This window comes from Solanum lycopersicum, chromosome 2 (genome assembly GCF_036512215.1).
Source record: "Solanum lycopersicum chromosome 2, SLM_r2.1".
Classification (NCBI taxonomy): domain Eukaryota; kingdom Viridiplantae; phylum Streptophyta; class Magnoliopsida; order Solanales; family Solanaceae; genus Solanum; species Solanum lycopersicum.
Window position 1 is genome coordinate 57,786,708 of NC_090801.1, and position 19,108 is coordinate 57,805,815.

Consider the following 19,108-nt stretch of genomic DNA (forward strand, 5'->3'; position numbering starts at 1 on the left):
TTTTGTACAAAACAAATAAAATGTTCTAGTGGTATTGAATTTTACTCTTTATCTGTTAAGTGTTCGTCTTCTATATGAAAAATAATTAAAAGTTGATTTACTATAGCTCCTAATTTATTTCATTTAATACATACAATTGTTAGCCTTAATATTCACATAAATATAAAGGGAAGCTCGGTGCATTAAGCTTTCGTTATGAATATAGATGGTGCTAAAAATGTTGCCTAAAACATGCCAAGATAGCTCTTTGTTCCAAGAGTAGTTAATATTGTTTGGTCAAGTTTTTGAGAAATCAATCGTTTTTATTTTCTTTTAAAAAAATGCTTTTTTCTCTTCTTTTTTTTTTTGGGTAAAAAAGAGTTGTTTGACAAAATAAAATTGAAAAAGCTAAACACACGCACACTCTCTCTCTCTTTTTTAAAAAAAAATACATTTCACGGAAGTTTGGTGGGGCTATAAATTTGCTTGAATTTTTACAAGTTATTTGATACTCTTAACTAGAGCCGTTAATATGGGTTAGACTGTTAAATTGATCTTGTCTAATTCGTAATTTGATAGAGCTAAGTTGTGATTTTTGTAGCTCATATAAGAAAATGGTTTTTTAGACCAATCTGAATATGTTTATCGATTTATGGGGTTTGAGAAATATAAATAAGGTCAATTCGTGGGCCAAATAAATATTAAATTAAAAATAAAAAAAATAAAACAAATTATTAGAAATAATAAGAGTCTAAACTCAAAATTTGTTTAAAGTTTAAAATATTACAATTTAAAAATACAAATTATGTTTATAAAATATGTATTACATAAAATAAAACTCCCTGAAATTTCTACGAGATCAGTACATAAGTCGTGCCTATGGAATATTGTCATTGTTTTTGGGTTTATTATGATCATTGGAAAACAATTAGGTTAATATTTTTTATTTAGCTAATTATATTTTTACTTGAAATCAAATTTAATAAATATTATAAATATAATTTTATTTGTGGATTTGATTAACAAGTAGTAACACTAAGGGCTCATTTGTTTCCATTAAGATTAAGAGGTCTCGATCTAAATACATATCAAAATATTAAGATTTGCATTATGATCTGCTGTTTTAATCTGAATACAAATCTGAATATTAAGATTTTGGTGTCTAAATCAGAACACTAAATAATTAATGTTATGTCTATTCAATATCTAAACGTAAAAGTGAAATTGAACATTATAGTAATAATATATTATAAAATTTTCATTTCAACAAAATATCACTTTTGATTAAAAGAAAAAAAGAAGAGAAGTTTTAAAAATTTTAATAATCATGATTTGGAGTACTATTTTTCATTCAAAAACCTTAACAAACAACAATACACAAAAAATATTATTGCAACCAGTGTTCTTGACACACATTAATACAAGAAAATTATTAATATAAAAAAAAACTTGAAAGGATTATGAAAACTTATCAGTTGGGAAAAAATGGTGTTTGATTGAAAAAAGTGAGAAAGAGAGTTTTTAGTTATGTGACAAAAAGACACGCCCAAAGCAAAAAAACTATAATTTATTATTTGATAACTTGTTAAATGAGTCTGAATGTTGTTAAGAGTCTCTTACATTTGTTCACACCTCTTCAGACTCATTAAGATTTTTTTTAAAAAAAAAATAAAACAAATGAACTTGATGGGTTGAATCTGAATCACTTAGATTCAGACCTAAAAACCAAATGTACTTAATGGGCTGAATCTGAATGATTAAGATTCAGACCTCTATTAAGTGCAAATGAGACCTAAAACCGTATTTTATTGTCTTGTTTATATTTATGATGATACTTTTAAATTATAATTTAATTTTAAAAATTATAAAAACTATATCTTTAGAAAAAGAGGGTTGACTCGAGCAACCCATAACCTACGTACTTGTGAATTGAACCGACTATTTTCTAGCCCACAACAAAAATGGGCTAACCCGACCTGATCAGTAAATTTTCAAAGCCTGAATGAGATATACAATCTATATTGACAACTCTACTATTAACGTCATTATTTTATTAATTGTATAGGTTACTACCCCATTTTATTCTCGGAAATAGAAGTATAGGAGAAATTCAATTTCAAAATATCATATTTAATTTTAGCTTAAATTGTTTTATTAGGACTTGAGATTGTTTCTAAGTCATTTATTTTAATTGTTGTTTGTTCTATGTTTTTTTAGTTAATTTTTTTTTTCAAAAAGTCTTCATCTTTTTAACGATGATTTAATTTTAACTCTTCACTTGACAAAAATAAAATTATAAAATTAAAAGATACTTTTGTAAATTTTTTTTTTTGTTGTTTGACATATTTTTAATTAAAATAAATTTTAAAAAATCTTTATTGTTTTAGAATCCATCAAATTAAAATAAGACAAATATATTAAAGCAAAGGGAGTATTATCTTCTACTTTATCTCATAGACTCATTCATTACTAGTTTGGTACAATATATTAATCTTATACTTAAGGACCTAATCTCGGTAAGATGATACTTAATCCCATAATTGTGCTTCTTACCATAATTAATAAAATAGATAATGTGTTTAAATATTGGCCTGCTAAACATCTCATTATCAAGTGATAAAAATTTTCTTGCAAACGTCAAATTATCATTTATAATTATTTTTTTTAAGAGAAAAGGAATATTTGTTGGTTCAACTTGTTTTTGGTAAGGACTAACTTTGTATTATTAATATTTGAAATTGATCTAGAAAAGGTATATAGCTAGTATTATATAATTTGATAGGTATTTTCATTCAACAAAATAAATCGATGGTTGACAATTAAGTTGGATAAAAGATTATAGAATATTTAATTACGGATAGATTTAGTGTCCAAATAGTTATGATGCGTGTAAATTCATAATATATATTTTTTTACTACATATTTCATAAAATTAATTTGACAGCATGTGTTGACTATTAACATTATGTTAAAAGGAAATAAAATAGTATACTTGATTAGATACTAATTTATTGCTTAAAATAATATATTTAAATCTCATTTAATACTTTTCATCTTTCTTTTTTTTAGATTTAAATACGTATATATAAAATTTTAAATCCTTCTATAACATTGACGATAAATCCCTTTGTGACATTAACAATATTTGTTCAACTGATATTCAATATTTAATACTGTATTTGAAAACATGAAATAGTAACGTAATTTATTAACTCAACGCATAATAACATTATTTACGCTTATAATCAGATAACAACATTTTAGTCATATCCTATAATATATCTATAATATTCTAGCAAATAAATAAACTTTTACTTCTTTCTTTAGATGTACACACATATTTGCAAAATTTCTAAATTCCTTTATGATACTTGATAATAAATTTCTTTATGACACAAACTTTGCTTGCTCAACTAATACTCAAGGTCTAAGAGCCTGTTTGGCTCAGCTTAAAAGCTGGTTTTTGACTTATTTAATTGTTTGGCAATACTCAAAATAACTTAATTTAAGTTAAAAAAAACTTATTTTAAGCCAAAAGTTAAAAAGACGGGGTAAGCAAGATGGGGTAGGAGTGCTTATTTTTTTTTTAACTTATAAGATGTTTTAAGTTGACTATATTTTTATCTTTTTGCCCTTAATATTTTTATACAATCTCCAAATTACCCATATAACCCTAATATCTCTTTCTTCCATTTTTCTCTTTTCACGTTTGACATAACAACTTTAACACTTTTATCTAAATGCATAACTGCTTATTTTAAAAATAAGTTTCAGCACTTTTAAAAGTATTTTTTTAAAGCTACTTTTATTAAACCCATCCAAACAGGCCTTAATACTGTATTTGAAAACATAAAGTAGTGGTGTGGGTTCACTAACTCAATGATTGATAACATTATCTACCTCTACACTTATATATCTATAACATTTTTATACGTATAATTAAGGGTTGTGATAGGGGCGGAGACACATGCCTTTCAGGGTGTCCAATGTGATACTCTTCGTCCGATTTTTTTAATCATTCTTATAGTAAAATAATTCGTAAAGTTATTCAATAACATATTTTAAATTTTTTTAACATAACATGTTGTTATAATTTAATAATTTTAAATGCCTTGAATGAATTTCAGCACCTTGAATAAGCTAGTGCTAATATGTTCGAATCTTAATATTTCGTCGTCGATTCTATCTATCGAAGTGTCTTAAAAAAAGTGTATTACAAATACAAAATTTAATATTCGAGAAAAAATGTGAAAAAGTAGGGGAATAAAAAAAGTGAAAAAGTGTTTAGGGTGAACATTACATTGTCTGCGAGTCAAATTCGGCTTTCCAGTCCACCTTCAATGACCCTACCTACCTGCTCATCTTTTTCTTCCCCAAAATTTGACTGGGAAAAATTAGCAATTACCTACTAATGTAGGGGGCTATACCAAAATTTGAAAGAGGAGAGAGAGAGGAAGAGAAATGAACAAGTTATAGGGGGAGAGAGAAAAAATCAAAAGAGGAATAGCTGGATTCACATGGCTGATTTACTAATGGGTCCTCTTTTTCTCTCTCTCTTCACCTAACCGACAATTATGATCTTTGAATCTTAAACTAAGAAGAAAAGAATTGTTCTTCTTCTTCCTCATTGTAATATTTCTGTTTATCCCCTTTTCTCTGTTGATTTTGAGCTGGACAAGTAATGGCTGATGATAAGGTATGGATTTGCATTGTGGGTTTTTCTTGTCTGAAGAAAAAGTTCATTTCTTTACTTGTTAAAAGCTGATTTTATTTTGGGAATTATATGGGGATTCTTGATTCTTGGAATCAGTGTGTATTGTGTGGAAAGATCATTTTTGTTTAGCCCATCTGAGTTCAGATAGTAGCACTGTGCAAATCTGTTGTATTTTTTTTTATTATTGAGTACAAATCTGGGTTTAGTTGTGGTTTCTAGTTGAGAAAAGTTGATGGTTCTTTGTTGCATGTTCTTGCTCATCTTATTCTGAAATGAAAGGAAATCTTTGTCTAGGATACCTGGGCCTGAAATTAATAATTTGGACCCCTCAAGTTAGTTTTAGTTTCAAATAGTTGATCTTTTCATCTTCAGGATGCTTTATTTGTGCAGGATCTGGTCTTTTTCGTTTATTTTACCTGAGTTTTTGTTTTGTTTTTGGAGAATTTTTGGTCATAGAAATGTCTCTAATCTACTTGAATGTGTTGTTATAGATCTGATCTTAGCCATCCATGATCCGTTGCTATTAAGTACTTGATTGAGCCATCCGGTTTCGCTTAGTTTTCTTATCAGATACTTGAGTTATGATTTTAGTAAATAGGATAGAGTTTTGGGGGTTTGGAAGGGGTGATGGTGTAGTCTTCCTTGTTTTTGTGTGATATACTGTGTCTTATGTATTGAAAATGCTGGTCTGAGATGTATGTTTGATGTGGGACTGTAGGAGATGTCAGCTCCTGTTATGGATGGGAATGATGCAGTCACTGGTCATATAATTTCCACAACCATTGGAGGCAAGAATGGCGAGCCAAAGCAGGTAGACATGATGTATTTATATGTTCTGCTTCCCATGATGGAGGTCTCAAGTTTGGAACTCCTTGCCAGCAAAAGCAAAGGGTTTGCCTTCTGGGTCAAGCTTGTTGCACTGGGCTTGCGTAGTGCGGGTTACTCTTAGGAGCGAGGTTTTACCCTGCGCGCACCCAAAGGGTAGCGGTTGCGGGTTTCCCTTGTCATATTGATAAAAAACAATAGAACTATATATTGCTTTTTCACTCGAAGAATGATCAAAATAGTCAGGGCATGTTGCACACTTTTGTAAATTGGCACAAATAGCTTACCCTTTAATTTTCTTTAAATTGACACTTTTGCATGTCTCATATTGAATCATGAGCATTTGTGAACTGATTTATTACATGAAACTGAAAATTTGTTTGCCCTTTCAATATGATCTGGTGCAGACAGTTAGTTACATGGCTGAACGTGTTGTGGGGACTGGATCGTTTGGGATTGTCTTTCAGGTATATGAACATGTATCTTCTTGTTTTGATTCCCTTTTTTTTAAGAACAATATAATTTAAAATAAACTTTTTGTTTGACGTTATGCTTCTCTTATGAAGGCAAAATGCCTGGAAAATGGGGAGACTGTGGCAATAAAGAAGGTTCTGCAAGACCGTAGATACAAGAATCGTGAGTTGCAGCTAATGCGCACTATGGATCACACAAATGTTGTTTGCCTAAAGCACTGCTTCTATTCAACTACGAGTACAAATGAACTTTTTCTCAATCTAGTCATGGAATATGTTCCAGAAACTATGTATAGAGTGCTAAAGCATTATAGCAATATGAACCAGAGAATGCCACTCATCTATGTTAAGCTTTACACCTATCAAGTGAGTGAAGTGCTTTCCTGAGTGGTATTTTTTGTTTCCTTAGTTTGAACAATACAAAGTGGTATTTTTGTTCCCTAAGCTTTGAGCCTTACTAAGATTTAGACGTGGTCAGGTATTTAGAGGGCTGGCTTACATGCATACTGTTGCTGGCGTATGCCACAGGGACTTGAAGCCTCAGAATGTTTTGGTAATGCATCTTTCAAGCTGTTAATTTTGCATTGCAAATTATGGCTTTTTTCCAATTATGTCATTGTTTGCTGTCACAGGTAGACCCTCTTACTCACCAAGTAAAGATTTGCGATTTTGGAAGCGCGAAAGTGCTGGTAAGTGTTAATCATAAGAGTTTTTGTGGCTATTCTCATTTTCGTACTAAAGATTATGGATATGATCCCTGTCTTCCTGAGATGTGTTCACTGTTTTTAATTCGAACTTGGTCAGTAATAATTCTGACTTAAGTAGGCGGTCGTTTGGCCTCATTTTTTTTGATTAATGTTTGTGTCAACTGTAAATTGATCCTTTCTAGATGTCCAGGATATTTTGACTTCTTCGTACATTTGTTATTGAATACCAGATAACACATGTAGTTAAATACTTATTGTTGAAATATTTCTGAGGCCATGGTAATTCTCTTAGGATAAGATCCTGTTAACCATGATTTTGTGATTGGTCAGATTCTGTAGAGTCACCTGTTTGTTGATCTTGTTGCCACTTTCAGGTGTTGTGTTTTATGTAAGTTGAGTCTTACCATGTTGGAGTTAGTTGATGTTTGCTATTTAACCATGGTGCAGTTCTATAGTTCTAAGCTCCCTTAGCATATCCCATGAACTGAAAAATTCGTAATGTAATTTTTTTTCTTTTTTCTTGGGAGGACAGACATGTGGAAATTTATAATCATGCCATGAATACCTTTGATGGGTTTTTCACCTTTTCAGTGACTTTAAATAAGAAAGCAATAGGTGTCCACTTCCCATGACTGTGAATTCATTATCTTAATTTTGACTATTGCAAGCTTATGGTATAGACTATGTCATTTCAAAAAGCTTCATTTGTGTGAGAATTACTCGATTTTAAGGTTGTGGTTGGTTCTTATATTTATGGAAGTACCATATATTTTCAGGTTAAAGGAGAAGCTAACATCTCATACATCTGCTCGCGGTTTTATCGGGCTCCTGAGCTCATATTTGGTGCAACAGAGTATACTACTTCAATTGATATCTGGTCAGCTGGCTGTGTCCTTGCTGAGCTTCTTCTTGGCCAGGTTTGTGGTGATCTAGAGTTCTATAGCTTACATACTGTCCATGAAATCTCTGCGGACTTTTTTGGTGCACTTTTCCAGTTTCTAACCAATTTTTGCAATCTTCTTGCAGCCATTGTTCCCTGGAGAAAATGCTGTGGACCAGCTTGTTGAGATAATCAAGGTGCTGTGTGATAAATTCTTGTTTACTGATGCAAATATTGTAGCAGGTTTACAGTGATCTAGACTTCTATAGCTTACTGATTCTTGTGTCATTTGCTTCATCTTATAGGTACTTGGAACACCGACAAGGGAGGAAATTCGCTGTATGAATCCAAACTATACTGATTTTAGGTTTCCACAAATCAAAGCACACCCTTGGCATAAGGTATGCTTTCACTTGACTTTAGTCGTACCTCGTGGAACAACAATTTGTTGTCTTGCTGCTTGCTGTGTGTATCATTCCTGTTGAATTTTGTTCTGAGATTGAAGTAAGTTGTCAAGGGAGTTTTTTGTTAAAAGCAGATATTCTTTTAGTTGATAAGAGGCTCAAAAAGGAAAGAAAAAGGAGCGAGCTTCTCTGACGTATCGAGTTTGTATAAGCTTTCTCCTAAAGAATATAGGTGCTGGCTTGTTGATGGGATTTTTTTTGAAAATGTAATTATTTATTGATCCCTCGAGGTTCCTTTTTCATTCTAAAAGAAGAGATCCCTCGAGGTTATATCTTAGTTTCTGTTAATTGAAATTCGTTATAAATCTGTGTCACATTATTAAGCTTGGGTTTCTTGTTTTTCCATTTATTGCTTCTTCCTAATCATTTTGGGTTCAAAAGCTATGAATCCAAGCCTTTAGTCCTGTAGAAGAATATGCTTTTCCATTAGTTGCGGCTTGAGAGACAAAGAAGTTATAGAGGTCAATACCCCAACAACTACCAGAAACGAGGCATTTCTTGAGTTGTTCATACTCTCGAGTATGGAAATAGTCTTGATTAGTGACTTTGTTCTAAAGCAGCTATAACCTTAGATTGGCTTCCCTGAAGAGTTCTCGTTCTGCTAAGCAGCATATCTATTAAATACCAAGGACTTAATATCAGTAAACCTTAGAAAAGTAATAGATACTGAAAGCCAATACCAATGGAAGTCGGGTTTTTAGTGGATTTGTCCTCTGCATCCTGATGACTGTAATTTATTCTTGCAAAACAATGTTAATGACAAAAATGCAAATAAATTCTTTTGTTGTTTCCGAGCTCGTGTACATCATGATCTGCTGCTAACTTACTTGTTATGTCTGGTCTCAGGTTTTCCACAAACGGATGCCTCCTGAAGCAATTGACCTTGCTTCTCGGCTACTGCAGTACTCACCAAGTCTACGTTGCACTGCAGTAAGTTCAATTTTATTTTCCTGATGTAATTCGTTTAAACAACAGTTCCTGTAGCACGATTACCATGTCTCCATTCGGGGTGGCCATTTCTGTGGTCCTTTTTATGCTCCCACATCTCTGTGTTGTTTTTACTGATTTGTTACCATTGCTCAGCTCATTCATTGTCTTTTTGTTTATTGAACAGTGAATCTCTAAATCTATTCAATTAATACGCTTCTCATTTTGCAGCTTGAAGCATGTGCTCATCCTTTCTTTGATGAACTTCGTGAACCAAATGCACGGCTTCCCAATGGTCGCCCATTGCCCCCTCTCTTCAATTTTAAGCAGGAGGTACGGCTTTCATGTGTTTATTCTTAAATTAAAGGTTGTACCATCCATGCTTCATTCTTCCGGATCTCAGCTGAAGAGCACTCCTGGGTAGTCACAGTAGGCATTCAATGTGATTAAATTCTTCAGATTACCCAAAGGCCAGAAGTCAGTTTGGTACTTAACGAAGATTTAGAATGATTGATTCCATCAACCCACTGGAAGGCGGAGACATTTTCTGATACCTTGTGGCTGGTAGTAATAGTTGATTATTGATCCAAGTCCATTGTGTGCACTGGAAAATGAATGCGAGCACATTCTTTTTCTAGAGCATGGATGCGTTATGCAATGAATTATCTTTATACAGGGCCTCATGTTTAAAGTTGGTGTTTTGGAATGGCAAGCTTGATGAGGGTAATGCAATCTAGCATGTCATAAGTTTATGCTTCTTAGAGATATTGCCGGCCACTGGTGTTGATACGACACGATGACATACTCATTCTGGATTTGGCAAAAAATAATGGTTCCCTGACTAAGGAAGGCATAATTGAGAGTACAACGAAGATGGAGATTGAGACAGAAAACAGAAGTAGAAAAGGGAGAAGAAACAAAAAGCCAGAAACTCACAGGCATCCTTATGTCTGATGATTGATAAAAGGATCTGCAGCCATTCGTCGAACTCAAAGAAGAGGGGGTCCATTGGTCATCAGAGTATTTCTGTTTCTTTTTTTGTTAGTAGCTGGGGTGGATTAGGCTTCTAAGAAATGGACTGAACCAATGCTTAATTGACCAAGAATAAGTTGGGCTACTATAACGTTAAGGTTTATACAACATAACAATACCACTGGATTTAATGGATTAATGGTGGTCCTTCTGTATTGTTCTTTGAAACAAGCCTTTGAGGTTCTTGTGATTTTATTAGAAAGTTATGTTAGAGGTTGGGTGAAAATCATTCTAGCTAAGAAGTTCTGATGATTAAATTAGTGTCAATAATGAGAACAAGTGGACTAGTCTAGTGGTGAGAAACATCTCTGGTGGACTGTGTCAGTATATTTATTGGGGTGGATTGACTCTGAGGTGTTTGAGATTACACCTTGACTACAGGAATGCCCTTTTTTCCAATACCATGATGTCAGATAACAGGATCTAACTAAGTGAGGTGCGTATATTGTTAAAGAAGCTATGCACTGTCACTGAGTCTTGATGAAAGAAGGCCCTTTCATCCTAGTTCCATATCTACTGAAAAGAGGGCCAGGGAGAAGCCTGAAGAGTTGAACTCCCTCGAAAAATAGTATCTTTGTAAGTTGCTGGGGCCTGGTTGAAAGACGCGATAATATGTATCTGTAAAGGATAACCTCATTATTCAGTTATCTTCATTCTTATTGGTTACGAAGGAGATATTAGTCACAACAGCATTTTAGTTACAAGGACGCGGAAAATTGTTAAAGCATGCATTTTTACGAAAAGCACAACTTAACTATGCATATCTTTGGCAGGAATTGCCATCTTCAATTGTCCATTAGAATTTAGAAGCATGTCAAGGCCATTAATATTGAAAAACTGTATTGCTATGAAGTTACGCATTCTGTACTTGCCTTTCTTGACTTAACTCTATTGCTTATCCCCCTAATTTTTCCTGGTTTCAGTTATCTGGTGCCTCTCCGGACCTCGTAAACAGGTTGATACCAGACCATATAAAAAGACAGATGGGCCTGCATCTTTTTGCATCCCACGGCGACATGACGTGAAGTATATGTTTAGTGAAGTATACTAGTTTATGATCTATATATGAAGGGATCCAAGTGACACCCCTTCCAGAGCAGAGGAGTCCAGCATGACAGCGACAGTATATCCTGGTCGAAAAGGACAATGTAATGGGGCTGCAGTGCATTTTAGTTCTGTACTTTGTATTATCTTTTTTGTTCCACTCTTCAAAGTCTTCCCATCTTAGTAGCCAACTAGTGAAAAGGAAATATGTTTTTGTACATGTTTGTTAGTAGTAAATTGACCAGAAAGCTTCCGGGGACACGTTTGAATATGTATGGACAAGTTGCAAGGCTCCAAAAGGATTGCCAGGACTTGAAAGGGCAGTATTTTTTTTTCCCGTAAGTTTATATCTCACTTCAGTTTGTATTTAGCAGTCTACTTTGAAAAGAGTTGCGAGCAAATTTGTGTTACAGTTGCTCTATGTGATTATGATCAATCAAACGTATCTATTTTGTTGCATCTTGTCATTTAAACCTTAATTCTTGATGCTTTCTACTCTTCATTTCATGACAAACTTATAGTGATATTATTCTTTACTATTTATTGTTTTTTGACTGAGTGTGTCGAGTTTACAGTGGACAACTATTAGTAGATAAGAGGAAGTATCTTATTTTTCTATACAATATACCTACTTACAATATTATTATGAAATTAAAGAAAATAAGCTATAAATACAATAGTCAAATATCATAGTTAAGCACAAACGATATAAAAGGGTTTGTATGGGTCTGTATAGTCGTAAAAGAATCAAAAAATGATATTCGTGTGGTTCATTTTGTAAGGGTCAAACTAACCCCACAATAAACACCTATAGCGAGCACTAGAAAACTTATATGTAATGATTGTTGAGCAAGATCTACTAGATGCAACAAATTAGTTGAGCTTTAATGTAATGAGAAATAAATTATTGTTAAAACAATAAAGGATCATATTTGTCCTTGTACTCTTAGAAAAGAGTTATATTTACCCTTAGTTATACTTTTTTGATATGTTTGCTCTTACCATCTACTCTGGTCACATATTTGCCGGGAGAGTTAAGTATTATGCCACCACTTTTATTATCCTACGTGGCACTTACATGTTTACTATTTTTTTTTAATATAATTAAAGTTACTTTTTATTTAACATTTTACCTAACCCACTCAAATAAAACCCGACCCACCCAATGTGAAAATACGTAAACCCTAATCCCGTAGCTATCCTTTCGAAATTACCGTTCAATTCACATGAAATTCTTATCAACCATCGATGAACACAAGTCAAAGCATTATAGAGTTGGTGTTGGCTTGGCGGCAGGGGAACACTAGTAACCAATCATATGTTAGCGTCACCATAGAATAATAAAAATGGAGGAGTAATATTTAGCTCTTCAAGAACAAGGTAAATATCTATCTAAAGTTGGATAAAAAAACAAATATATTGAATAAGTATAATTAAAAATATTTTTAAGAGTAAATATGATCCTTTATGTTGTTAAAAAGGAAATAAATATTATGATACATATTCTAATGGTGTATATTATATTTAACGAGAAATAGTTTTTGGGTGTGTATGGGATTCCGTACTAGTTGTCTGTTTCATTTTGTAAAGGTCAAAGTATCTCGCACTTCAAAACTTATATTATATGAAATGATTCGGTGCTTCTTCCCCCACAATACCTTCTCTTTTAATTGGTTAAAATACAGTCCCAACCAATGATTTACTATCCTTACAGTGTTGCTTATCTCATACGGAAAACACACTACTATTGATTTCCTCTTACGGAAGACAAGGGGACACTCCCCAGATCTCAAGACTTTGCCTTAATTTTCTTTTCCAACCCCACTTTTAAAATCACTACTAAATTTTCACGCCGGTAGAGGACGTCTTTTATACGAGTTTAGACAATTTTTTTTTATGATTTAAAAGATAATATTTGAAGTTGAATTAGTTCGATTGCTATATCTTTACATGATTGTTTACTGATGTTGAATCCTCGTCGAGGAATTTTCACATCAGTAAGGGATGGAAAATAATCTCCTTATATAGACTTGGATTAACCTCTCCTCATAAGTTAAGTTCAGACGTCATATATTTAGTAGCTTATCTTTAGCTTTTTGAAGTTATGTTAGGTCCAAACGTATATCTTTACCGTATTACAATTTACTTGTATTATGAGTAAGACTATTATTTTCGGTTTATTTTCCTCCCAAAAGTTTTTCTTTTTTGAGGAAAATATATTTTATCTATCCGAATAAGTCAAATTTGCATCATAGAGATATTAACGATTAGTAATTTGGGTTCTAAATTTTATACATATTTGAATACAAATTTTAAGATTTTGAACTGAAATTATAGAATTCCATCATATCATATCATATCCATTTATGATATACTAAAAAGGTGCTAGTTGCTGCAATGATTTCGTGGGGTTTCCCATTTGGCTTGTTGAGGGACTATTTATTCAATGGACTATTAATGACAGTAAGGAAAAACAACAACAACATTTAGAAAAATTCAACAAACAGGAAAATGACAGTATGAAAAAAAGAAAAAAAGAGTAGAAATTTACGTCTCTTTGTAGGATGAATCTGAAGAGTTTTACAAGTAACAATTTTTTATAGTTAAATTGGTACTAGTACTTCGGATTCTCTTTTCTTAATTAAATAAAAATTAAAAAAACCAAACAAGACTTTTCACCCATTTATAAGCTCGAGGGAAATATATTTTATTGTGCTACTCTACTGTGCTGTACAATGATGAATTCTAAAAAGGACCTTTTTCTGAAAGCTCTGCACCAAAATCTTTCTTTTGGGTAATTAGCTTTTTGGATCCAAATGGTAACTTTGCTACTCGTTTTCTCATTTCTTCATTGGGTGGCCACTACTCCAGTTTCCATGGGTTTTCTTTCACCTAAAGGTGTCAACTATGAAGGTAAAGATTAAAACTTTACTATAATCCAACCATTTCTTGTTTTTCTTTTTGCTGTTAAAAATCCAAATTTTGTTGATTACCACTATTTTAAGCATATGTTTATTTTTGTTTTCATAGTTTAGAGTGGTAAAAGATTAAAACTTTACTAGAAAAATCCAAACTTTGTTGCTTAGCATTGTTTATAAGCATTTATTTATTTATGTTTTCATAGTTTAGAGTGGTAAAGATTGAAACTTTACTTAAAGATTTGTTAAATTTATTGTGGGGTAAGCAGTGGCAGCATTGATGTCTATGAAGAATAAAATGAGAGATGAATATCATGTGTTAGATGGATGGGATATAAATTCTGTTGATCCTTGTACATGGTACATGGTTGGTTGTTCTTCAGAAGGCTTTGTTATTTCTCTGTGAGTTTTCTCCTTTTCTGTTACATTTTGTCCATTTGTTTTCCCTTACTGTGGAAATAATTTGTTATTATGCTTTGGTTATATAATTCTTGGCAGTGAAATGGCGAGTATGGGATTATCTGGCACACTTTCGCCTAGTATTGGGAATTTAACTCATCTTCGGACGATGTAAGACTAATTTGACATGAATTTCCCACTTTATTCTTATTTTGATGTGATGCTGCTCACATATATCTTGGAGATACTTGAAGTTAAAATCACATAGTACTTAGTTTAGTAATTACTAATACTGTTAGGAGTCACATTAAGTGCTTTATTATTTGTAAGATATATTGAAAAATATCTTTTAATATGATTGATAAAGTCATTTTTGTATTGGTTTTATTGTAGGTTGTTGCAGAATAATCATTTATCTGGTCCGATTCCTGCTGAAATTGGACAGCTCACTGAACTGCTGACCCTTGATTTGTCTGGTAATCAGTTTGATGGAGGAATTCCTAGGGCGTTGGGTCGCCTGGTTTATTTAAATTACTTGTGAGTGTAGCTAAACTCTTGATTTGTTCTATCTTTATTACTCGTATGTTACAGTTCCCTTGTTGGCTGTGTATGTAATCCTCTGGTGTGTCAAATTCTCAGGAGGCTTAGCAGGAACAGATTGTCTGGTCAAATTCCTAAACCTGTGGCATACCTTTCAGGTCTTTCATTCTTGTATGTCTTCCATCCATGACATTTATATGTCCAATACAAGGTCTAGATGAGAGTTAAATAAACTGTGGATGGTGTTGTGTAGGGACTTATCATTCAATAACCTAAGTGGTCCAACACCTAAAATTTTGGCCAAAGACTACAGGTAAGATACAAGGAAATATTATTCTATCGTCTCAATGTTTGGTCCTCAATTGTCGGTGAACCTGAAAAATCCTTCAGGTATCTAGTTTGATGAATCAAGGAATTCAGGTTTCACTCTACAGTGAGGAGGATGGTATATGCCACAGTACTGTGCCAGAATCTTATTCACTAATGGTGTTTATCTCAATCTTAAATTTAACTGCAAAATAGAAGCTTGATTCAATATTGTTGCATCTGCGACATGCCATATGGCGCAGTGCCACACATAGTGTTTCTCTCGTAATAAAGTTATGGTTTCTATAGTTTGAGCATCTGTAATCTTGCATTCCTGTTTGTTGTTGAGGTATATCCCTTCACTGGAAACCAGCAGTCAGTTCTTTCAAACCTGAAAGTAATATCTCAAATCTCATCATCAATAATAATTTAAAAAAAAGTAATATCTCAAATCTCATTATCAATAATAATAATAAAAAAAGTAATATCTCAAATCTCATTATCAAAAAAAAAAAGAAATAATATCTCAAATGTTATTATTGAAGTATTATCTTCTTACCTGGTCTAATGGAACTTCCATGATGCATGTTTGGTATAATTCCTATATTGCTAATATGCTAATGTCAAGCAGAATATTTGCCTTGAGATACTGTCTGGTTATAGAAGTTTTCTTGTCCTGCTTGCAATGCTTGTTGATTATCTTCCCCTTGGCATCATTCTAGCAACCTTTCATGTTCTTTTGTATTCTATTTCAGCTTATATTTTGGTTGTTGCCTTAGTATTGCAGGAAACAGATTTCTTTGCTCTGCATTGACCACACAAATTTGTGGGGGTGTGCCAAAAGCAGTAAATGGTACTGTTGAAATTTTACCAGAACTTGTCATTATATCGAGGCTGATGCTTTTTAATCAAACTCTATTTTTACCATGCAGAAACATCTTCAGACAGGAGGATTAGCAATCATCATCGATGGGTTGTTTCTGTTATTGTTGGGGTCAGTTGCACATTCATAGTTACAGTCATGCTTCTTGTTTGTTGGGTGCATTGGTACAGATCTCGTGTCCTCACAGGATATGGTAATTACAAGATTGGAAACACATCTCTGATTTCTTGCACATTAAGACTAGATACATTTTGAGTCTCTGATCATTTTATCTGCAGTGCAACACGATTGTGAGTTCGCTGCTGGCCACCTGAAGAGATTTTCATTTCGTGAACTGCAAATTGCAACTGCAAATTTCAGCTCTAAGAACATACTAGGACAAGGTGGATTTGGAGTGGTCTACAAAGGATACCTTCCAAATAGGACAGTAGTGGCTGTCAAAAGATTGAGAGATCCAACTTTCACTGGAGAAGTGCAGTTTCAAACAGAAGTTGAGATGATAGGCTTGGCTGTGCATCGGAACCTTCTACGTCTGTATGGATTCTGTACGACTCCCGAGGAAAGATTACTTATTTACCCTTATATGCCAAATGGGAGCGTTGCCGATTGCTTGAGAGGTTTGCTTTGAAGTATATTTGCTTGGTGCTTTTGCTGAAGCATTCTTTTTTCTTGTCACAATGGAATGCTTAACTGATCAAGTCTAACATATGCATTTCAATTATTCCTAGTGCTCTCAATGTTAATCTGGCAAAAACTATTGAAAGGTCATGGTTTATGGAAATCCAGGACTTTGTGCTATATTTTAACTGTACATCTTAAACACCTCAACTTTTGATTGATTATCTGAGATAGTTAGATTGGATTTCCATTGTCAATGTTTCTTGTGAAAGTGGAATGAAATCTATTATCAACATATTCAATCAACAATGCATCAAACCCAAATTAGTTGGGGTTGACTATATGATTTTTTTTGTATCCATTGCAATTAAGACTCCTGATGTAGTGCATTACCTAAGTAGGCATGCCTCTAGCAATCTATTGCCACCTTACGTGTTATTAAGCTTAATTTTTCTGTGACAGTTTCTATCCACCTTCTGAAACGCTAATGTCAATTATGGTATCAACTTACAATATACATGAACAAAATAAATTGTTATTTGGCAGTAAGGTAACAGTCGTGTTGTCATTAACTTTTAGCATGACCAATTCAAGTCAATTTTTAGGTGTATGAACACAAAATCAAGTTGGAATTATTGGAACGCAAACACGTTAGCTTGATGTAGTGACTGTGTCATCTTTTGCTCTGTTCTCACATAATCTTTTGTTATTTACCAGACAATGGACGGGATAAACCGTTTTTGGATTGGAGAAAGCGCATGCATATAGCTCTTGGAGCTGCCAGAGGTCTTCTGTATTTGCATGAACAGTGTAATCCTAAAATAATTCACAGAGATGTTAAGGCAGCTAATATTCTGCTTGATGAAAGTTTTGAAGCTGTTGTTGGTGATTTTGGTCTTGCTAAGCTTTTAGACTGTAGAGATTCACATGTTACAACTGCAGTTCGTGGTACTATAGGTCATATAGCCCCAGAGTATCTATCAACTGGCCAATCATCTGAGAAGACGGATGTCTTTGGATACGGGATACTACTTTTGGAACTCATTACAGGACACAAGGCATTAGATGCAGGAATTGGTCAGGGTCAGAAAGGAACTATTCTTGACCGGGTTTGTAGCTTCGACCCTCCTACTGTTTGAAGCTTTATATAGTTGTGCATATAATTTCTAACTTTATTTCACCAACCGGTTAATAGCTAATCTTGAAACAGGATTTTGTTTGAGTCATAATCATAATCAATATTTGACTTGAAATTTTCACTAAAATTGATGCAATAACTAGTGTTGCTCCACATCTTATGAGAGAAGTACGGTTTCTAAATTCTGAATCATTGCTCGAAATCTTGTTCATTTTGCTGACTGCATTATCTGGTTCATGATCTATAGGGCTTATGACAACATATTCAAGGTTTTTGAATCACTTGCTGATCAGTGCAACAACATTATTGCTGTGTATTACCTCATTGTTGTATACTTTAAGCCCTCGAATATAAATTATTTGGTTGATTTTTTATCACATATAATGTTATACTTGCATAATTTAAGCCCTTGGTTAACTTATTTGGTTGATATTTATTATGTTATCATGAAGTCGGAACTACCATGTATGAAAAAAGGTACCAGTTCTATGCTTCTTCAATTATGATTTTTCTTCCTTCTCAGGCTGTCTTATGTGGGTTAAAGATTTTCAGAACATGATAGAGCTCAGAGTTTGTTATGTCTATTATTCGGGCCTATTCATTCTGACGACCTGTCCAATTTGCAGGTCCGGAATTTATTTGAGGAAAAGAAAGTGGAGATGCTTGCGGATAGGGATCTTAGAGGATGTTTTAATGCAGAGGAACTAGAGAAAACAGTTGAAGTGGCTCTACAGTGTACTCAATCTAACCCCAATAATCGGCCTAAGATGTCGGAAGTCTTGAGAATCCTGGAAGGTATTACAGAACAAATGGGGCATGTGGACGAATCACAAGGTGGAAGCAACATATGTCAAACAAGTGCTTTCAGCTTCTCTAGGAATTTTAGTGATATTCATGAAGAATCCTCATTTACCTTTGAACCAATTGAGCTTTCAGGACCCAGATAACATAAGTAGCCTGCACTGGCCTACTCATAATAAGCGTGCGTGCAATCTTGATATATCTAGCTCAGCCATACATATGAGTATATTGTTGCTTTAAGTCAATGCCCTAGCACTCTGTAAGTTACTGTAATTTGTAAATTTTGTTGCAAAAATATTCATTATACTAGTTCTTGGTGGTTCACAACCTGTGTTAGAAGTAGCTAGACTAACTTCACATTGGAACTTCATTCTTTAAAAATGACAAACTTTCATATTAGTTCTGCTGTGTTGGTTGAACTTTTGTGATGACAACAGGTCTATGCGTTGCAGAAGTTTGA

At 33.3% G+C, this 19,108-nt stretch overlaps 2 protein-coding genes across 3 annotated transcripts; both read left to right on the forward strand.

Annotated features, from left to right (window-relative positions):
- Window positions 1–4,389: 4,389 nt before the first annotated feature.
- LOC101249039 (GSK3 kinase BIN2-like protein) lies at window positions 4,390–11,524 on the forward strand. Its single transcript, NM_001356270.1, has 12 exons — window positions 4,390–4,675; window positions 5,412–5,504; window positions 5,926–5,985; window positions 6,085–6,357; window positions 6,470–6,544; window positions 6,624–6,680; window positions 7,475–7,615; window positions 7,725–7,775; window positions 7,884–7,979; window positions 8,889–8,972; window positions 9,201–9,302; window positions 10,925–11,524. The coding sequence occupies exons 1-12, from the start codon at window positions 4,661–4,663 to the stop codon at window positions 11,024–11,026; spliced, it is 1,149 nt and encodes a 382-aa protein (NP_001343199.1). The 5' UTR covers window positions 4,390–4,660; the 3' UTR covers window positions 11,027–11,524.
- Window positions 11,525–13,510: 1,986 nt separating this feature from the next.
- LOC101246206 (probable LRR receptor-like serine/threonine-protein kinase At5g45780) lies at window positions 13,511–19,047 on the forward strand. 2 transcript variants are annotated; one of them, XM_010318535.4, is made up of 11 exons: window positions 13,511–13,958; window positions 14,233–14,365; window positions 14,462–14,533; window positions 14,756–14,899; window positions 15,002–15,073; window positions 15,156–15,215; window positions 15,988–16,061; window positions 16,141–16,284; window positions 16,370–16,708; window positions 17,427–17,818; window positions 18,474–19,047. In XM_010318535.4, the coding sequence occupies exons 1-11, from the start codon at window positions 13,862–13,864 to the stop codon at window positions 18,792–18,794; spliced, it is 1,848 nt and encodes a 615-aa protein (XP_010316837.1). In that variant the 5' UTR covers window positions 13,511–13,861; the 3' UTR covers window positions 18,795–19,047. The 2 variants fall into 2 exon arrangements, with proteins under 2 accessions (XP_010316837.1, XP_025885148.1); XM_026029363.2 differs by lacking the exon at window positions 15,156–15,215.
- Window positions 19,048–19,108: the final 61 nt, after the last annotated feature.

What these genes read in the sequence shown, in the direction of transcription:
- LOC101249039 (NM_001356270.1), top strand. An exon ending in TTGGAAGCGCGAAAGTGCTG is followed by an intron (nt 6,681 to 7,474) that starts GTAAGTGTTAAT and finishes ATATATTTTCAG; the next exon opens with GTTAAAGGAGAAGCTAACAT. An exon ending in AAGCACACCCTTGGCATAAG is followed by an intron (nt 7,980 to 8,888) that starts GTATGCTTTCAC and finishes GTCTGGTCTCAG; the next exon opens with GTTTTCCACAAACGGATGCC.
- LOC101246206 (XM_010318535.4), top strand. Translation starts at nt 13,862, where the DNA reads ATGGTAACTTTGCTACTCGTTTTCTCATTTCTTCATTGGGTGGCCACT. An exon ending in TTAACTCATCTTCGGACGAT is followed by an intron (nt 14,534 to 14,755) that starts GTAAGACTAATT and finishes GTTTTATTGTAG; the next exon opens with GTTGTTGCAGAATAATCATT. An exon ending in CTTTCAGGTCTTTCATTCTT is followed by an intron (nt 15,074 to 15,155) that starts GTATGTCTTCCA and finishes GGTGTTGTGTAG; the next exon opens with GGACTTATCATTCAATAACC.